This window comes from Bubalus bubalis, chromosome 1, assembly GCF_019923935.1.
Source record: "Bubalus bubalis isolate 160015118507 breed Murrah chromosome 1, NDDB_SH_1, whole genome shotgun sequence".
Classification (NCBI taxonomy): domain Eukaryota; kingdom Metazoa; phylum Chordata; class Mammalia; order Artiodactyla; family Bovidae; genus Bubalus; species Bubalus bubalis.
Genome location: NC_059157.1, coordinates 102,635,875 through 102,656,895, shown reverse-complemented (window position 1 = coordinate 102,656,895; position 21,021 = coordinate 102,635,875). Strand labels below are relative to the sequence as shown.

The 21,021-nt window shown below is 39.8% G+C and overlaps 1 protein-coding gene across 5 annotated transcripts in view; it reads left to right on the top strand.

Moving 5' to 3' along the window:
* BTLA (B and T lymphocyte associated) overlaps positions 1-21,021 on the top strand; it is a 64,491-nt gene that overhangs the window by 12,152 nt on the left and 31,318 nt on the right. Inside the window, exons 2-4 of one of the 5 annotated variants that reach the window (XM_044941764.1) lie at positions 4,052-4,300; positions 6,060-6,365; positions 16,164-16,343. In XM_044941764.1, the coding sequence (XP_044797699.1) occupies positions 16,256-16,343 (88 nt within the window). In that variant the 5' untranslated portion in view covers positions 4,052-4,300; positions 6,060-6,365; positions 16,164-16,255. The other 4 variants (XM_044941766.1, XM_006074009.4, XM_044941773.2 and 1 more) reach the window with 4 other exon arrangements.

Here is a 21,021-nt window from a genome sequence, read left to right as displayed (position 1 = left end):
AATTGTGATTCGTAGCACATAGAAAATGCCTATTTGGGCTAAATTGTGTCTTCCTTCACTTCCCCCTCTATTCCCCTGCCTTCCAAATTCATGTGAAAGCCCTAATCCCAGTGTGACTATGTTTGGAGATAGAACCTATGAGAAGGCAATAAAGTTTCAGAGAAACCATTAGGAAATAAGGCTGGTGGCCTGATAAGAAGAGGAAAAGATTTCCTTCTCTTCCCGCCAGTCTCTGCTCCCCCAGAGAGGACAGGCCTTGTGTGGACACAGTGAGAAGGCGGCCACCGGCAAGCAAAAAGAGTCCTCACTAGAAACAGATTTTCCAGCATCTCAGTCGTGGACTGTGAGATGGATTGTGAGAAACTAAATTTCTGTTAAGACACACAGTCTGTGGTATTTTGTTTTGGCAGCCCATGCACACTACTATAATACCCTTACTTGATTTCTTCCATGCAAACATCAGAAAAAGGTGACTGAGATCCCCTCACATAGAAAGCTTCTAATTTCCTTTATCACAACCTAAAGGGATCAGGGGATTATGTTTCTGGAGTTTATATTTCATACCTTAGAATCATCATTAATACAGGTATAGCCCACCTCTCAAGGACAAAGCTATTTTTATACAACATGAGCCAACTGCCTGTACTAACTCAATCGTTTTTACCCTTTTTGCAATCACAGACTCCTTTGATAAATGACAAAAGTTCTACAGTAGCAATGTCCTCCTGAACTTTCTAGGATGATGAAAATGCCCCATGTTGGCATTGTCCAATACGGGGGCTACCTGGCCAGAAATGAACTATCAAGCTTTTGAAATGTGGTTAGTGACAGAGGATAAGATGGCTGGATGGCATCACCGACTCGATGGACGTGAGTTTGAGTGAACTCCGGGAGTTGGTGATGGACAGGAAGGCCTGGTGTGCTGCGATTCATGGGGTCACAAAGAGTCGGACATGACTGAGCGACTGATCTGATCTGATATAGTGCAAACTAATGAACTGAACATCTAATTTGTTTAATTTTAATTCACTTAAAATTAAATAGTCCCCAGTGGCTAGTGGCTACCATATTGTATACCACAGCTCTTTAGTGTATAGACTTCTAAAAGTGCACATATATATTTACAATGAAAATGTTGCAAACCACTTCAGGGATCCAATAACAGCCATTAACAACAGTTTTATCTACTCAGGTCAGGTGACTTGTATTGAAAACAAAAACCTATGCAAGAATGAATTTTTTTTTTTCAGTGTACAGTTGACGTGTGGTCAGTAATTAGAAAGTACGTAGAACAAAGAGGACACTAATGGAGAAATATACCATGTTCATGGATTGGAAGAATCAATGTAGTGAAAATTAGTATACTACCCAAAGCAATTTATAAATTCAATGTAATCCCTATCAAGCTACCAACGGTATTCTTCACAGAGCTAGAACAAATAATTTCACAATTTGTATGGAAATACAAAAAACCTCAAATAGCCAAAGCAATCTTGAGAAAGAAGAATGGAACTGGAGGAATCAACCTACCTGACTTCAGGCTCTACTACAAAGCCACAGTCATCAAGACAGTATGGTACTGGCACAAAGACAGAAATATAGACCAATGGAACAAAACAGAAAGCCCAGAGATAAATCCATGCACATATGGACACCTTATCCTAGACGAAGGAGGCAAGAATATACAATGGATTAAAGACAATCTCTTTAACAAGTGGTGCTGGGAAAACTGGTCAACCACTTATAAAAGAATGAAACTAGAACACTTTCTAACACCATACACAAAAATAAGCTCAAAATGGATCAAAGATCTAAACATAAGACCAGAAACTATAAAACTCCTAGAGGAGAACATAGGCAAAACACTCTCCGACATACATCACAGCAGGATCCTCTATGACCCACCTCCCAGAATATTGGAAATAAAAGCAAAAATAAACAAATGGGACCTAATTAAACTTAAAAGCTTCTGCACAACAACAACAACAAAAAACCTATAAACAAGGTGAAAAGACAGCCTTCAGAATGGGAGAAAATAATAGCAAAAGAAGCAACTGACAAACAACTAATCTCAAAAATATACAAGCAACTCCTACAGCTCAACTCCAGAAAAATAAATGACCCAATCAAAAAATGGGCCAAAGAACTAAATAGACATTTCTCCAAAGAAGACATACAGATGGCTAACAAACACATGAAAAGATGCTCAACATCACTCATTATCAGAGAAATGCAAATCAAAACCACAATGAGGTACCATTTCACACCAGTCAGAATGGCTGCGATCCAAAGGTCTACAAGCAATAAATGCTGGAAGAGGGTGTGGAGAAAAGGGAACCCTCTTACACTGTTGGTGGGAATGCAAACTAGTACAGCCACTATGGAGAACAGTGTGGAGATTCCTTAAAAAACTGGAAATAGAACTGCCTTATGATCCAGCAATCCCACTGCTGGGCATACACACTGAGGAAACCAGAATTGAAAGAGACACGTGTACCCCAGTGTTCATCGCAGCACTGTTTATAATGGCCAGGACATGGAAGCAACCTAGATGTCCATCAGCAGATGAATGGATAAGAAAGCTGAGGTACATATACACAATGGAGTATTACTCAGCCATTAAAAAGAATACATTTGAACCAGTTCTAATGAGGTGGATGAAACTGGAGCCTATTATACAGAGTGAAGTAAGCCAGGAAGAAAAACACCAATACAGTATACTAACGCATATATATGGAATTTAGAAAGATGGTAACAATAACCCTGTATATGAGATAGCAAAAGAGACACCGATGTATAGAACAGTCTTTTGGACTCTGTGGGAGAGGGAGAGGGTGGGATGATTTGGGAGAATGGCATTGAAACATGTATAATATCATATATGAAACGAGTCGCCAGTCCAGGTTTGATGCACGATACTGGATGATTGGGGCTGGTGCACTGGGACAACCCAGAGGGATGGTATGGGGAGGGAAGAGGGAGGAGGGTTCAGGATGGGGAACACATGTATACCTGTGGTGGATTCATTTTGATATATGGTAAAACCAATACAATATTGTAAAGTTAAAAAAAAATTCTTATGAGAAATTTATCATAAAATTTGCTTATGAGAAGTTTCCAAGGTGCAGGAATGGAGGAGCCTTGGGAAGTAAGTGGGAGCCTAAGACTCAGGTGACAAAACAGAGTCACTGCCTTTTCCCCCTCTTCTTTGTATGTCTTCATTGTGTGCGTCCTCAATACTTGGAGTAAGACTGTGTTGCAAGTCTCCAGAAGTGACACCTAGGGCTTCCACAGACACCAGGGACTATAAATCTGAGTTGGAATTTTAAGGCAGATACAGTAGGTTGGTTCACTGTACACCAGAGTTTCTCAACCGTGGTACCATTGATATATTGAGCTGGATAATTCTTTTTTTGTTTATTTTTGGCTGCGCTGGGTCTTTGATGTTGTTCAGGCTTTTCTCTAGTTGTGGTGAGCTGGGGCTATTCCAGTCAAGGTGTACAGTGGCTTCTCTTGTTGCAGAGCACAGGTTCTAGGCATGCGGGCTCAGTAGTTGTGGCACAAAGGCTTCGTCATCTTATGGTACATGAAATCTTCTGGGACCAGGGATCAAACCCATGTCCCCTCCACTGGCAGGTAGATTCTTAACCCCTGGACCACCAGAGGAGTCCCTGGATAATTCTTTATCTGCAGTCCATCCTGTGCATGGTAGGATATTGAGCAGCATCCTTGGCCTTCACCCTCTAAATGTTATTTTCACTCCCACCTCAGTTGTGACAAACAAAAGTATCTCCAGACATTATCCACTATCCTGAAGGGATGAAATCACCCTGCAGTGAAAACCATTCCTCATGGAACTCCAACTCCTTTTCCTCCTGCCTTCTGGGACCCCGGAGGCAGAAAGTGATGATCACATTCCCCGGACTCTCTTTAGACAGGATTCTGTGTGTGAGACTCAGAGCATGGCCATGAACATACATCAAAAAGCAGCAGACAAGTGACTTTTCTGACAAGCACAGTCATTGAGGTGTTTGTTTTGTTTTGTTTCTAGAACAGTAGTGATGATGGCCTAGTCTCAGGCCTCACGTGTGTTGAGTGCAGTAGAAGCAGTGTGATTTTGTTATAACAATCCATACTTCAACCTCCTGATGCGAAGAGATGACTCATTGGAAAGACCCTGATGCTGATAAAGATTGAAGGCAAAAGAAGAAAGGGGGCAACGGAGGATGAGATGGTTGGACGACATCACTATCTCAATGGACATGAGTCTGAGCAAACTCCAGGAGATAGTGAAGGACAGGTAAGCCTGGTGTGCTGCAGTTCATGGGGTCATAAAGAATCAGACACTACTTAGTGACTGAACAACAACTGGATAACTGGATATTTCTCTTCGCTCTATTTCTCCTCATTATGTAACATCTACGTTGGCTTCTTGGCACTTCAAGAAATTTGAAATGAATTCTTTTCTGGTTAAACTGGCTACAGATGATTCTGTTATCTGAAATTCAGTCATTTTTACCAGGACTGTGTGCAGAAAGCATCACAACGTAAACTGGCTTTGGTTTCATGAGAAAGCTGGGGAAACAATACTAAGAATTTAGACTTTGAAGACTGGAAAGCTTGTGAACCTACTTATATGACGTTCAACAATCCTTAGATGGCAGAACTCATGCTGACCAAGCTTGTTACATTAACCAATATGTTAGGGAAAATGCAAAATGTTAATGTGTATGTGCTGGTTATTACTGCTTTCATCAAAGTCTGGCAAGATACAGATCAACTCAAACTATAGGCGAAATTAAATAGAACTTGGCTAAAAGAGGCCAAAGACTTGTTGACTGAAATCTAAGTATCTTGAGTCTTCAGTAATTTGGAATCTTGCAGAGTTAACAAAATTCAACTCTGGTGTTTAACCAAATGAGTTGAAAATTTATGTCCACACAAAAACTTCCACATAGATGTTTATAGAAGCTTTATTCATAATTGCCAAAACTTGAAAGTAGCCGAGATATCCTTCAATTGAATGGATAAATAAAATGGGGTATATCCAGACAATGGAATATTATTCAGCATTAAATAGAAATGAGCTATCAAGCCATGAAAAAACCATAAAGGAAACTTAAAAGTATTTTATACTGAGTGAAAGAAGCCAACTTGAAAGGGTGGCATACTGTATGATTCCAATTCTATAATATTCTGGAAACAGTAAAGCTGTAGCCACAGTGTTTGCCAGGGGTTAGACGGGAGGAAGAGAGAGACGAATACGCAGAGCACAGTGAGTTTAGGAGAGTGAAGCTACTCTGTATGATACTATGCTGCTGCTGCTGCTGCTAAGTTGCTTCAGTTGTGTCCGACTCTGTGCGACCCCATAGACAGCAGCCCACCAGGCTCCCCCGTCCCTGGGATTCTCCAGGCAAGAACGATGGAGTGGGTTGCAATTTCCTTCTCCAATGCATGAAAGTGAAAAGTGAAAGTGAAGTTGCTCAGTCGTCTCCGACTCTTAGCGACCCCATGGTCTGCAGCCTACCAGGCTCCTCTGTCCATGGGATTTTCCAGGCAAGAGTACTGGAGTGGGCTGCCATTGCCTTCTCCGTATGATACTATAATGGTGGCTAAATGTCATTACACATTTGTCAAAACCCATAGAAGGTACAACACCAAGAGTGAACCATAATATAAACTATGGACTTTGTGTGATAATTATCTGTTGATTTTTGTTCATCTGTTGTAACAAACCTTCTACTCTGGGGCAGGATATTGATGGTGGGAGAGGTTGTGCTTGTGTGGGGGAAGTGAGTATATAGGAACTCTTTTTTCTGCCCAATTTTGCTGTGAATCCTAAAACTGCTCTAAAAAAACAAAGTCTATTTAAAAAAAAAATCAACTGTTTTCTTACTCCAACAGTAAAGACTAATGTTTAGCCTTACAAAGAAATAAGTTTCAGATCTCAAGTTTTTTCAAGCAAGTCCCTTAAGAGTTGTTTGTCTGATACTGGGAGCTAGCTTATTAATAAAGAACAAACTAAGCATTATCTTCCCATTTAATCCTCTTTAAAACAGGTGCAAGATAGCTCTCATTAACAGAGCTGGAGGGTGGACAAAGGATAGTGGCCAGTAAGTCTTCTGGCTTAAAAATTCACAACACACGCTCAACTGTGGTCATAAAGGAAAAAGGACCTATGTGTTAGAAGATATGATGCACAATCCAGTCCCCCTTTAGGACTGAAGGACAACTCTTCAGCTGCTTGGAGTGGTCTCAGCTGTCAGTCTTATCTGGGAAATTACTGAAGAGAAGTATCAATACTTCACTAAGGGACACACCACCCTTCCTGAAGACAGCCTGCATCCAATGACTTGTTAACAGAAGTACGTAAAATCCCAGTCCTCTCAGCCAAACTTGAAACGTCTCTAAGGGACCAGTCCAGTTCCAGATGTTCCCCTTGTTGGCTGAAGCCTTTCCTGAGACTGTATCATAGCCTCATTATCCCTCTGCTTAATACTCCTGTCTTCTCTGTTGTTCTATTCAGTGATCCCTAGAGCACTCATTACTAAATTTCCTGCATGCTCATCTCAGCCTCAGAGACTGCTGTCCAAGAAACTTAATCTTCAAAAACTAGGAAGAGACTTCAGAGCCCAAAGGTTAGGGCAATCAGAAGCACAAATGTAGGAACTTGTCCACTGTTGCAGCAGGACATCATTGCTCTTATCAGTAGCTATCTGCATTTCCTTTATACCCTTTTCTGTATAGAAATGTGTGTTATCTTTTTCCTACAAGCTGAAAAGAAATCATATCAACATTTTTACTTTGGGTTTGAGGTATCTTTCTCTATAATATGGAACACTGAGGCACCATAGTCTAGAAAAGATATGGAGAAATATGTTATTTATATCACAGTGGACAAAATATTAACTGACTAGAATTTATTATTGTCATATAATAATTTAAACTATGGGTACTATGTTCATTCTTCACTTGGGGACTCCAGTTGTTCTAAAAGCAGGCCTCCTTTATGTTGTTGCTGCTGCTGCTGCTAAGTTGCTTCAGTTGTGTCTGACTCTGTGCGACTTCATAGACAGCAGCCCACCAGGATCCCCCGTCCCTGGGATTCTCTAGGCAAGAACACTGGAGTGGGTTATATCATGCAAATAACACTTTACTCAATAATAAAAAATACTTATGAATTAAAAAAAAACACTATCATAGAAATGTAGGGAGCATATGCCTTAACTTTTAGTTCCTAAGTCATAGAACCATGAGAAGCCACATGCAAATCTGATGCAGAGAATATGTGTCCTCCAAATATCTCAACTTTGGACAAACTAGCAAGGTAAGATGTTGATATTGTCTCTTTTGAAGAGGGATGTGTGTTCATGGATGTTTAAGTGCTTAAAGCTTTGGGCCTTCTTAGTAATGGAATCTAGAAATTTAGTTGTGTAATATTTTTCTTGCCTAAAATGGAAGATTTTATTTCCAAGTCTTCCTTGCAGGAAAATATGGTTATATGATTAAGTCATGTTCAGAGTGTTGTTAAGTGAAAGTTTGGTTATTGGATTTCCAGAAAATCTCCCTAAAGCATCTCAGTCACCCCCAAGGTCTGCTCCCTTTGTCCTCTACCTCCTTCTTTGAACCTATAACTCAGACATGATGCCTGGAGCTGAGACCGCTCATCTTAGATCTTGGCCCCAGAAGATGGATGTCACAGTTAAGATAGTGAAGCAGGAAAAACCAGGATTCAGTGGCGCTGATTAATGAGGAGCCACAATATCAGCCCTGTCCCACCTACCTCTATACTTCTTTTGCATGTAAAAGAAACAATGTTCTATTTTATTAAAACCATTACTACTTTGGACTTTTCCACTATACATAGTGAAAGTCGCTCAGTCGTGTCTCTTTGCAACCCCATGGACTGTATAGTCCATGGGATTCTCCAGGCCAGAATACTGGAGTGAGTAGCCTCTCCCTTCTCCAGGGGATCTTCCCAACCCAGGAATTGAACCCAGGTCTCCCACACTGCAGGCGGATTCTTTACCAGCTGAGCCACCAGGGAAGCACATAGCTGAACTCTATCTAAACTGATATGGAACTCAAGTGATGTAATCTTAGAATAGCCCTTTGACCCATGCCATCACTTTTCCTAGGGAAGGTTAGGGAAGTGCTGCCTAGTGGTCTCCATAGCTACCAGGTGCACGAAGCTTCACAGGAGATGAGCTAGGCTTGAAAATTTCTAGTTTCTTATGGTTCAGCCGCACCCACACTATTTCTAAAAGAAATTCCATGAAAGTTTTAGAATGTAGCAAGTTTCCTTTTGTATTAGCATAGAAGTTTACTGGACATTAACATTTTGACCTTTGCTGGGAATTTGCATGATGGAAAACAAAACATTATTCTTTACTTTTCTACTGCCACTGTAATAGCACAAACTGGCTTAAAACAGCACAAATGTATTCTTTTACAGTTCTAGAGAATCAGATATCCAAAGTGAGTCTTATAAGACTAAAATCAAGACGTCAACAGAGCTGGTTTCTTCTAGTGGCTCCAGAGAGAAGAATCCACTCCTGTCTCTTCCAGCTTCTAGAGGCTGCTGGCATTCCTAGGCTTGTGGCCATATCACTTCAATCTCTGCTTCTGTTGTCACATTTCCTTCTCTTCCAACCCTGACTCCTTCTGTTTCTCTCTTATAAGGATAATTGTGATCACATCAGACCTACCTGACCAATCCAGGATAATTTCTCTCAAGATCCTTAATTTAATCAAATCTGTGAATTAGCTTTTGGCATATAAGGTAGCAGGGGTTAAAGGGCCTAGGATGTGGACACATTTGGGAGGCTGACCCCATTTTTCTGGACATCTTGATTAGAAATCATCCAGGAAAGATTTTTTTCCTAATTTAAAAGCACTACAAATTGTTAATTATGGTTACTGTGAGATAGGGTTGCCTTTAAAAAAGGTGCCTTTGGTAAATTGAAAACTACTATTAAAATGATTGATGGCAAAAACAATTTGCTGAAAGTATAATAGGCAGGGTGATGAGAGTTTATATATTCAGCATATACACTATAAAAATTTTTTTAAATAGTAAGAAAACTACTGATTCCATTATTTTGATAAACAGTTAATTATACAAGAATAACAATTGACAAATGATAAAAACATTAAGCATAAAAATCCAAAATAAATGGAAAGGTTTACTTTTAAAATTATGATGATAATAACAAGATATTACTAATGGTAAGGGTACAGTTAACCAAATCTGGATGCTTTCATATCTTGCTTCTAGAAATGTACATTGGTCTTTCTTTATGTAGCACAAGGTTTCAAGAATGCTAAAAATGCTCTACTCAGTAATACTACACTTGGGAAATCATCCAAAATGTAGCAGAGCAAAAATGTTTATCTTTATGTGAAAAATTAAGAAAACTGAAACATTCTGCAATAGGAAAATGACTAAATAAACACTGCTATAATTATAAGATGAAATATTACTCAGCTATTTAAATGTATGCTACTGGGGAGTATTTTTTCCTAAATCACTTGGAGAAATGCCTGAGGTAAGGGCATGGCAAGCAGTCCTACAAGGCAACTGATCAGCAGCTGAAAGTCTGCTCAGAAGTCGGGAGAACATGCTTTTCCTGGACCTGGTCTTTCTGAGTTTCCTTTCAAACCATCATGGGAGAAAATTTAAATATATAATTATCTAAGTTTATTAGCACTGACTCCAATTAGCATGAAAAGGATAACCAGACCCCAAATCTAGTCAATTACCACTGATACCATTTATATGAGTCTACGAAATGCAGAATGAAATGCTATACTTCTGAACTGATTGGTGAATGGCAATTAGTTTCTGCCCAATTGAGTCCTCCCTGCTTTTCTGGTCCCCTGAGAATCTTCCTTTAGACCTCTCATTTGGGGATCTCTTCATTACCAAGCAACTGAAATGTCTGGCACAAATGGACATCCAGGAAGCTGCTGGATATATAACTATATAATTTCAGATGTGCTGCAGTCCACAGGGTTGCAAAGACTCAGACACAACTTAGCAACTGCACAACATGTAACTTCAGGACAAATTTCTCCCAAATTCTTTCTTTGACTTATTCCAAAATAAAGCTAACTCCATTTTGCTTTGCTATGAAATACTATTTACTTCATTTGCATGTTGTTTTTCTCATAAAGCCATGTACATAAGGAGAGGATTCTAGTGCTACAACAAATGCAAGTGAAGCATGTGCTGCTGCTGCTGCTGCTAAGTCGCTTCAGTCGTGTCCGACTCTGTGCGACCCCATAGACGGCAGCCCACCAGGCTCCCCCGTTCCTGGGATTCTCCAGGCAAGAGCACTGGAGTGGGTTGCCATTTCCTTCTCCAATGCATGAAAGTGAAAAGTGAAAGTGAAGTCGCTTAGTCATGTCCGACCCTTAGTGACCCCATGGACTGCAGCCTACCAGGCTCCTCCATTCATGGGAGTTTCCAGGCAGGAGTACTGGAGTGGGGTGCCTTCTCCCGAAGCATGTTCAGTACAGCTCTCAAAAAGACTTTCACTTTATTTGGTCTGATTCCCGCTGTGCTCGTAGCTACTTTCACTTTTATACTTAAAAGGATGTGAATTTTTCAAGTTTCTGCCTGCTTTATATGCCTGTGTATTTTGGGGTTTTTTTTTTTTTTTTTTACTACTATTCCCATTGGTTGGCTGATCTTCACAAATTTTCCCAAATTGACTAACTTAATACTGTGATTTCTACTAACTAGCTTTCATGTCTTCCCACTTTCTACAAAATAGACTCCCCTTATGAAGAATATTACCCATTGAACAAGGCATGTAGAAAAGCAAAATAAAAAGTTGTATATTCAACATTGTCATAACTGTGCAAAATTGATGTGTTAGACTGGGTGATCCAAAAAGCAGGCTCCTTGAAATATGCAAGGATTAGATTAGGGGAAATTCCTATGAGGAAAAAAAAACCAGGGAGAACTATTAGATTACAAAGTAAGTGTGATCCTGAGTGAAAGCAGGAAGCAGGTTGCATGGAACCATGCTTGAGTGCTGCCTACTGCAAGGGAGGTTTGGCGAGATTCTAGGGGAGTCTTTAAGTTAAAGTAAGTCATTAAAATGATGCTGGGAAAGATTGAAGGCAGGAGGAGAATGGGACGACAGAGGACGAGATGGTTGGGTGGCACCACTGACTTAATGGACACGGATGAGTTTGAGCAAGCTCTGGGAGATGGTAAAGGACAGGGAAGCCTGGTGTGCTGCATTCCATGGGGGTCACAAAGAGATAGACATGACTAAGCAACTGAACAGCAAAATGGTACAGATGAACCCAGTTCCAGAGCAGGAAGAGAGACACAGATGTAGAGAAAGGACATGTGGAAACAGGCGGAAGGGAATGTTGGATGAATTGGGAGACTAGATTTGACAGAAATATACTACCATGTGTAAAATAGATAGCTAGTGGGGACCTACTTAGATAGCATAGGGAACTCAGCTCAGTGCTCTGTGATGACCTAGAAGGGGAGGATGGAGGCATGGTGGGAGGGAGGTCCAAGAAGGAGTGGATATATGTATCAGTTCAGTTCAGTCCCTCAGTCGTGTTTGACTCTTTGCGACCCCATGAATTGCAGCACGCCAGGCCTCCCTGTCCATCACCAACTCCCGGAGTTCACTCAAACTCACGTCCATCGAGTCGGTGATGCCATCCAGCCATCTCATCCTCTGTCGTCCCCTTCTCCTCCTGCCCCCAATCCCTCCCACCATCAGAGTCTTTTCCAATGAGTCAACTCTTCGCATGAGGTGGCCAAAGTATTGGAGTTTCAGCTTTAGCATCATTCCTTCCAAAGAAATCCCAGGACTGATCTTTAGAATGGACTGGTTGGATCTCCTTGCAGTCCAAGGGACTCTCAAGAGTCTTCTCCAACACCACAGTTCAAAAGCATCAATTCTTCGGTGCTCAACTTTCTTCATAGTCCAACTCTCACATCCATACATGACCACAGGAAAAACCATAGCCTTGACTAGATGGACCTTTGTTGCCAAAGTAATGTCTCTGCTTTTGAATATGCTGTCTAGGTTAGTCATAACTTTCCTTCCAAGGAGTAAGCGTCTTTTAATTTCATGGCTGCAGTCACCATCTACAGTGATTTTGGATACACATATAGCTGATTGACTTTATTGTACAGCAGAAACTAATACAATATTGTAAAGCAATAATACTCCAATAATAATAATAATAATAATAAATAACAGTCCTGTGTCTTTCAGAAATGGACCTGCCTTGGTGTTTCTGTTGTACTCAGTCATTGGCTAGGAAGCAGAACCTCGTGGCACAAATAGGGTGATCAATCTCAGTGTGTAGAACCTGGGGCTTTTAGTCAATTACAACCCTTATATTTGTAAATCTACAAGGTATGCCACCTGTCTTTTCCATGTAAACCCCCTAGTCCCTCCTGGAAGAACAAGTTCATGGCTTCAGACCCTAACATTTTGCTGAGATCTGAAGCTACAGGCACATCAAAGCATGTGCACACCCACAAAAGCAGAAGATGAAACAATTTTGCAGAGCAATGATGCATGCATAAACTGGTTTCCTGACAAAAACAATGAAATAAACATACAAAATGGCATAAAAATAGAAGCACATACAAATATAGCACACACAGGTGCCTAAGGAGAAGTTGTCTCTCTCCCTGCCCATGCTTCAAGGATACAAGTAAACAAGACATAAGCAATCTATATAATTCATCAGAGTGGGAGGAAAGAAAGGAAAACACAATTATCAGGATCCTAGTTTTGTGCTCCTGTGGCTATGGTAAGTGGTTTCATGTTTGTTAAAATATATGTTACTATTTTTGTCTCTTATTGAATACTTCATGACAAGGTTCCAGGTAAGTCTAATGATTCCTGCTTTACAGAGGAAATAATGGGACTCAAAGAGATAATAGATTCAGAATTAAGTAACTTGTCAAAGGACACACATCTAGTGAATAACAGAACCAGAATACATTTTAAGTCTACCAATACAGAAGTAAGGGGAGCAGGGTGTTTGGGCGTATTGCATGTATATATACTTTTTGATTGCAAGGAATTTTTTTTCCCCAAAGCATCTTCAATCTTTTGCAGCCAAGGGTATTTTATACCATCCACCTCATAGTATGAGACTGGTTCTCTCATCAAATGGACACTTTAAAGAGCCAAGGGGAAGAGCTCGATATCAAGTCAGCATCCTTGCCCATCTCAGGAGTGGTGGCAATAACTGTGATCCTTGTTTGTATTCCACTGTCAGTAAGTGACCCCTGCCTTGTTTACCCCTCCAGCCCTCCAGTCATGCTGTGAATACACAACTACTATACTCTCACCTCTTCCAGGCTTTTGGAGGATTACAGCTCTTTCCCTGAGGGACAGGCCCAATGGAGAGACCCTTTTTACATCTCCTGTTCTCAAGCCTCTAGTTCTTTTTGCCTTTCATTTCTGTGGCCTCTTTATGAAGCTGATCCATCCTTGTAAAATTTCTGGAATTCAGACCTTCTTTAAGCTGTTACATTTCTTCTCCTCTAATCAAAGCTTTTCAGTCCCATTCTCTGTGCAACGATGACTGCTATTAGCAAATAAGCATTTTCAACTTGTTCCACCATTTTATTAATACAGGGCTTACTGGTATTCATCTTGTCCAAAGGAACACCTATCTTTGGTTCAGAAATAATTATTGATACAAGTTACTGATCACTTTGCATACATTACCTCAGTTAGCCAAAATAACAGATATTACCATCTGTGTTCTAAGAACAGAAAATGGAGATGTAGAACAGATTTAGTTCTCTGGAAGCAGACATCAAAATAGACTACAGATCAACATCTGTGAAAGAAAGGTGGTTGAAGGGAGATCAGGCAGAGAAAGACGTCAAACTGTAAGCCTGACGTAATCTTAGCTGTGTCAGCTGGGAGCTCTGAGTCAAGTATTGGCCATCAGCATCCCATGTGGAGTCAATAGGGCTGGCCGTTTATATACTTTCCTTGTTCCATCACTGGATGCAGGCTGTTATGGGAAAGCATGAGCTTGGACAAGGGGAATCTCAGCTGAGCAGATCCTGGAGGAGTATACACCTGGATGCTCTCTGTTGACTGCATTCCCCACAGCTAAGAGCAAATCTGTCCTTGAAAAGAAATCTGAGAGTTGTGTCTGTGTCTACCGCAGGCTCTCAGAATCTGGGAAATGTATTAGAGAATCTGCAGCTAGTAAGTGGCAAAGATTTGACAGCAAGTTTTCTGTGACTCAAAAGTCCATGCTCCCTGATAACTTATAATTGGCTTACAAATATTTATCCAACCTGGTTATATCAGAATCACCTTTAAAATAGAGATTTCTTTAAAACATGAATATTTGGCTCTAAAGACTCCAGCTCTGGAGGTACAAAGAGCCAGTCATTCTGATAAAAGTCACAAAAAGATATCTTTTTAAAAATACATTAGGTGTTACATAATTTTTTCCAAATTTTATCTAATTAGCATAGACATTTTTATATGAAAAAATCTTTAGAATAGGGAATCATGAAGGTTTTAGCTGAGATAAACAACATTTTTAGAACTTCTTTCTGATTTGGGATAATATTCTGAGATCCTTGGCCTTGTGGCTTACGTCTTTTGACTTCTGGGACAATTTTAAAGGCACAATGAGCTTCCCTCAGCTGCTATAGGTCATTTGTATTCCACCTTAAGCATGGGGAAGAAAGCTGTGTAAATATTACATAAATATTTTGCAGGATGTTTACTCCAGTAATGGAAGTACTAAGAAGCTACATGTAGTTGCTCTGGGTTACAGTGTGGTGGTTGAAATGCCTGAATATTTAAGTCTCAACAGTAAAGGCTGATATGAGGAAAGTGCAGTGCTGGTTGACAGAGCTCTTTAAAATCAGGAAAAGTGATTTTTCATCGTTGGGCCTCCAGCCATTCACAGTGTCTATCTGAATCAGTTAATACATGATAACTGTCTTTTAACCTGAGTATTGGTGATTTAGCCACTAAGTCATGTCAGACTCTTTGCAACCCTTGTTGTCCAAGGTTCCTCTGTCCATGGGATTTCCCAGGACAGAATCCTGGAATGGGTTGCCATTTCCTTCTCCAGGGGATCTTCCCAACCCAGGAACTGAACCTGCATCTGTTGTATGGCAGGCAGATTCTTTACTGTCTGAGCCACCAGGGAAGATCTTAAGTTAACCTCTAACCTTAAGTACTTAAAGTCATGAAATTTGGCCTTGGAAGAAAATCACCAGCCTCTCAGACAAAGACTTACAACATCAACTTTTGTCAATGACCACATATGTCACTAATCTAGATTTTTAACTTGGAATCTCAAATGAGTGAATTTAACTATCTTCTATTATTAGAAGTGGAGTTGATGAAAATGGTTCCACATTGATCCTGAGCTATCTGATCTTGAACTTTTCCATTTCTTCCTTTATTGTTTCTATTCTATTTAATTCAGATAGTAACCAAATGAAGAACGTTGAAATTGGAAGTTTCCTTTAGTTGATATTCAAGATGTTATTTAGCTCAAAACTTGAATATTTAGAGAAAACATGTAGCCAACACTAATGATGATCTCATCCCATTGATATTTATCTACAGACTGAAGACAGTTGCCTTTCATTCCTTTGTTGAGGCAGGGTTTCTTATCACTCATTTTCTGCATAACCTCAGATGAATCTCCACTGGCCTAATGACAAGAAGCATTCTCATCTTTTTATGACATGATGTTTGGGAAGATAAATCTAAAATTTCTAACATAAAAGAAGTTTTATAATCACAAACTGTGAAAAGGGGGGGAAATGTATACTTATCATAGGTAGTTTTTACCATGAATTTTCTGACCTTGGTTTGATTAAAATCTCAACCTAAATATTTCACCAATATAAATTTCTTTAGAATTTAATTGTTCATTTCACTGAACTTTGAATGAGAAAAACCCCAATGTGGGGCAAAAAGGCTGACACAAAAGGTGTATTTAAGGACTGAGCTGCTTTACGGATCGAAGCATTTGAAACTGAACAGCCAATTTGACAAGAAGCAAAAACCACAGAACAGAGTACCACCTAGTCTTTGTTTTGTTTTACAAAATATTTGGGCTCTTCTTACTGTCCTCTCCCACCTCCTTTCTCTTTATTTATTTTATAGATGTCATTGAAGCAGACAACCTGATCCAACTCTGAAAGATTCAGGGGAGAAAGGGAAGCTTTCTACCTGAACATCCCTGATATAAACAGGAAATGAAGGCATCACTCACCGTGCTTGGAACTGGGAAATTGTTCTGGGGCTTCTTCCTAATTCCTCATGTAGGCATTTGGAGTATCAATGGTAAGACACTGACTTCTTATATATTTCTCAGGGGATGTTGGAAGCAATGTTCTCCCTTGCTGATCTTAGTAGGATATAGTGTTTATGCCTAGTGGATAATGGTAGATGAAATCAAGGAGTTGGATTTGCTCACTGAAGACATGGTAGAAAGAACATAGACCAAATTAGAAAACAGTATTTAAGTCAGAGTTTGGCTGGTTTTCTTAAAAACATGTATAGACCAAATTAGAAAACAGTATTTAAGTCAGAGTTTGGCTGGTTTTCTTAAAAACATATTCTGATCGTAAGAACATAGAACTAGGCAAATGCTATAAATATTTCAGTACAAATTTATCACTATACTAGCAAAAGTGTTCTGGATGCCATGCTGTTGGTGAATAAATAGCTTCTTCTTTTCAAACTGAGACTAGAGGAGTGTTCGTTAGGTGTTGGATAACTGGGATTATACATGACTCCATGGTTACTCTGGAATGGTGGTTTAGTCGCTAAGTCATGTCTGACTCTTGCAACCTCATGTACGGTAGCTTGCTAGGCGCCTCTGCCCATGGGGTTCTCCGGGCAAGAATACTGGAGTGGTTGCCATTTCCTTTTCCAGAGGATCTTCCAGACCCAGGAACTGAACCTGGGTCTCCTGTGTTGCAGGCATATGGCTAAATAAAATCTCCTTAATTGCTTCATGGAGCATGTGTCTTGAGAATACTGAATGAGACAATGCTGAGAAATATGGGATCAGTGCATTCTGTCGCTGCTTGTATTATATTGAAGGTAAAAGGTGTCATGTGATACAGAAAACAGCTTAAATTCTGCATTGATGTTTGGCCAGTTTTGCAAAAATTTTATACAAGTGAAAAAGTGATGAGTTCACTTGTTCCTTTACTTTGTCCGAGATGCCCATATATTATAAAGAGGGAGGGGCTATAAAAGACAACAGAAGTTCCTAATTTCCTGGTTTCAAATAGCCTGCCTTATCCCCACAAGCACATACTCTTATAAGTTTCAAATCAGAAAATATGGTCACTGAAATCCTTTAGCATGTCATCTTCAGTTCTGAAACTGTGTTTTGGAATTTGTCTTCACGATACCAGGATGGCACACAAGCAGCTGCAAAATTAAAAAATCCCCTTCTCTTAAGCGTTTTTATGTTTGTAAGTATTTGGTATTAAGGGACTTCCCAAGTGTGCAGTGGTAAAGAATCCACCTGCAATGCAGGAGACTCAGGTTCAATCCCTGGGTCAAGAAGATTCCATAGAGGAAGAAATGGCAACCCACTTCAGTATTCTTGCCTGGAGAATGCCATGGATGGAGGAGCCTGGTGAGCTACAGTCCACGTGGTTGCAAAAGAGTCGGACACAACTGAGCACAACAACAACAAAGCTGGTATTGTGCTGATGAAAAGTTTAGATGGCTGGCTGTATTTTTCACTTTAGTTACAACTGAGGTTTAAATATTATTAAAGAGAAATCATACCAGTTTGAAGAATGTGCAGTGCTGTATCACACAGGGAGTACAGTTCAACTCTGTTCCTCCTTTCAATATGTGTCAGAACTGGGTTCATTGACTGGCTCTGCCATTTTCTGCATGACCTTGATTTAGTTTCTTATCCTCTCTTATCCTTAGTTTCCTCACTTGTAAAATAGAGATAATAATAATTTACCTAAATTATGGGGCTATTGTGAAGACTACAGATACAAAAGGTAAAGTGCATAGCATAGTAAACTCACATAATAAAAGTTTGATAAGAGTTGGACACAACTTAGTGGCTAAACCACAAACATTAATGCTGTTTTTGCTAATATTCTTTATACCAAACAACCCACAGAATATTCAAATAAATGGGAAACAAGTTTTAACATTATCATTTAAAATAGTTGAGGTTTTGAAGCTAAAAATAGAATGAATAAATGAAGTATATTGTACAATATATTTAGCCCAAAGTATAGTGACTCGAATTAGTTGAACAATAAAACAGAAAGCCTTGGACAAAGGATTAGCCAGATAGCTTATATATGTTTTTGGATTGCAGCATTACTTGAATTAAATTAGGGATATAGGTTGTTGACAGAATGCACATCCATGGTATTCCCAGGTGGCGCTAGACTCAGTGGGCATGAGTTTGAGCAAACTCAGGGAGATAGTGAAGGATAGGGAAGCCTGGTGTGCTGCCGTCCATGGGGTCACAAACAGTAGGACACTACTCAATGACTGAACAACAATGATATAGGTTGGTGAGATTTGTACTCCTGACAGCTGATGACTCTATTCCTTTAAACCTCATTTAGTTTAACCTTTATATCTTAGGGATTTCCTGTGATGTAGTTACTGAATTCTTTACACAGGCACAAAGTTTCAAAGTCTTTAAGAATAGTTTTAAAATAATGTTTCCTTTCCACTTCAAAGCAATGTGAGGTATGTGTATATCTTCTTAGGAATGTGGCTGCATCAATAATAAGGTTGTGGAAAAGGTAATGTTCTCTACAAACTTCCTGTTGAAGGTCCTCCTTCATAGTGAAATAATTCTTGCTTGCATTTTGTGTTTCTCAAAAAAAGTTAGGGGGAGCTTTGTCCCTTTGTATCTGGCGTATGATTTCTGTCTGGATGAAAGTAATAGAAGTGTTAGCACATATACATGGACAGATGGGCTGATTATGCTGGCAAGAACAAGGCTCCAAGTGGAGATGCTCTTGTCAGTAGCCTGCCCCATCCTCAGTGAGTGACTCCAGCTGAGAGGCCCTGGACCACTTGATGCTCAACTTATTCAATTTGAGCATCAACCAAGGATTCCAGCATCAAGAAGCCAGGAGCACTGCAGTTAATGTCTGGCTACTGTGTAGACTATACACGTTCTAAACAAAGGCAGGAGGAAATCTTGAATCTGTACTCCACCTCCCTCCCAGATTGTGTTTCTCCAGTATGAGCAGACCATATCCTTGGGTCAGAGCAGAAACGCTGGGGCAAAAAGTGCTTGGAATCTCTCATTCCTTCATATGCTGGTTTTGTAACACAGTGTCTTTATCAGACTTATTTATCTGGATATGCTTATTTGTTCCTCTTGAAATACACATGTTTTATGCCAGAAATAGAGCTTAACCTTCTGCCAAATGCCTGTATATTGTTATCACTAAAGTGCCTGCTATAAGATATGACTGACTTATATGTAAATGTCTAGGAATACATTCTGCAGCTACAGGATTTCCTGGATTAAGGTTTGAAAAGACTAATTCCTGTGTTAATCACAGCCTTGAATAGACTTTTCTAACACTGAACTCTTTAATTAATTATTACTTCCTCTGTCCCACTATCAAAATTGCCTCTATTGTAATATTGAAGTCAGTTTATCTTACTTCTCAGAGACTTTCCAACTTAATTTCCATCATTTGTGAGTTTCACCTTTACTTAACATTTTAGAGCTGTTGAAAGAAAAATATTCACAGGCATTTGTAACCAGGTTAAAAAATGAAACCAATCTTGTTTTTTTCTTGGAAAGGCAATGGTAGAGCAGGTAAGATCATTCCAGATTACTAGATTACTCTCCCATCTCTGCCATTTACTGCTTCTCTGATTATAATCTCTCTGGTTCTCTTTCCTCATCTAAATAATGGGGACAACAATGATATTGAACTTACAGGGATGTTGTTAGTGGTAAGTGAATTAATTCTGTAAAACTGTTAAAATAGTACCTGAAGTTTATTCGCTAAAATTACACAGTAAGTGCTGTGTAAGTTTACTGATAATGGTTTAGTTTTCTTTTTTCCTCCATTTAGTACAAAACTTTATTAGCCTGATAGTCTCCTTAAAGCAGTATTGGGAGATCATCTCTCATTTAAGGCTTACAAAAAGTTGTCTATACACAACTCTTTTTACCAAAAAATATTATTTATTTATTTGGCTGAGCTAGCTCTTAGTTGCCACTTGTGGGGTCTTTTTCTTTTTGGTTGTGGCTTGTGTGATCTGGAGCTTCCCAGGTGGTGCAGTGGTAAATAATCTGCCTGCCAATGCAGGAGATGCAAGGTTTGATCCCTGGGTCAGGAAGATCCCCTGGAGAAGGGAAATCCCATGGACAGGAGAGAGGAGCCGATGGGCTACAGTCCATGGGGGTCTCAAAGTGTCAGATACCACTGAGCAACTGAGCACACACATGTGAGATCTAGTTCCATGACTAGGGATTGAACTTGGGCCCCCTGCTTTGGGAGGATGGAGTCTTAGCTTCTGGACCATCAGAGAAGTTGCTGTAAACAACTCTTGATATCATTATCTCCTTGGTTATGGACTCTGATTTCCATGCTTCTCAATGGAAGAAATTATTTGTTTGCCTGTGTACACATGCAGGGGAATCGTGTTAGTATGCTCAGAATCTAAACATGTACCATATGAGGTTCACATTGAACACAGACAAGAAGAGTGATAGAGGGGTCGTCTAGACAGTCATGGGGAAACATTAGGTTTGTCTGGTAGAGCTCTCTAACTTCTTTTCTCATTCCTGATAACCATGTTTATAAGCATAACATGGAACTTGAATATATCACAAACAACCCATTGTCCAGAAGTGGCTATGAGGAGGGCTGGGACATTTAGATTCTAGCTGGGTGGTGATTATCCTATTTCTTTTTGTTCTGTGATATTAGGAGAATTAATATTGGAGGACCATTGGCAGTTTCTGCCCACACTGATAATGCTAAGT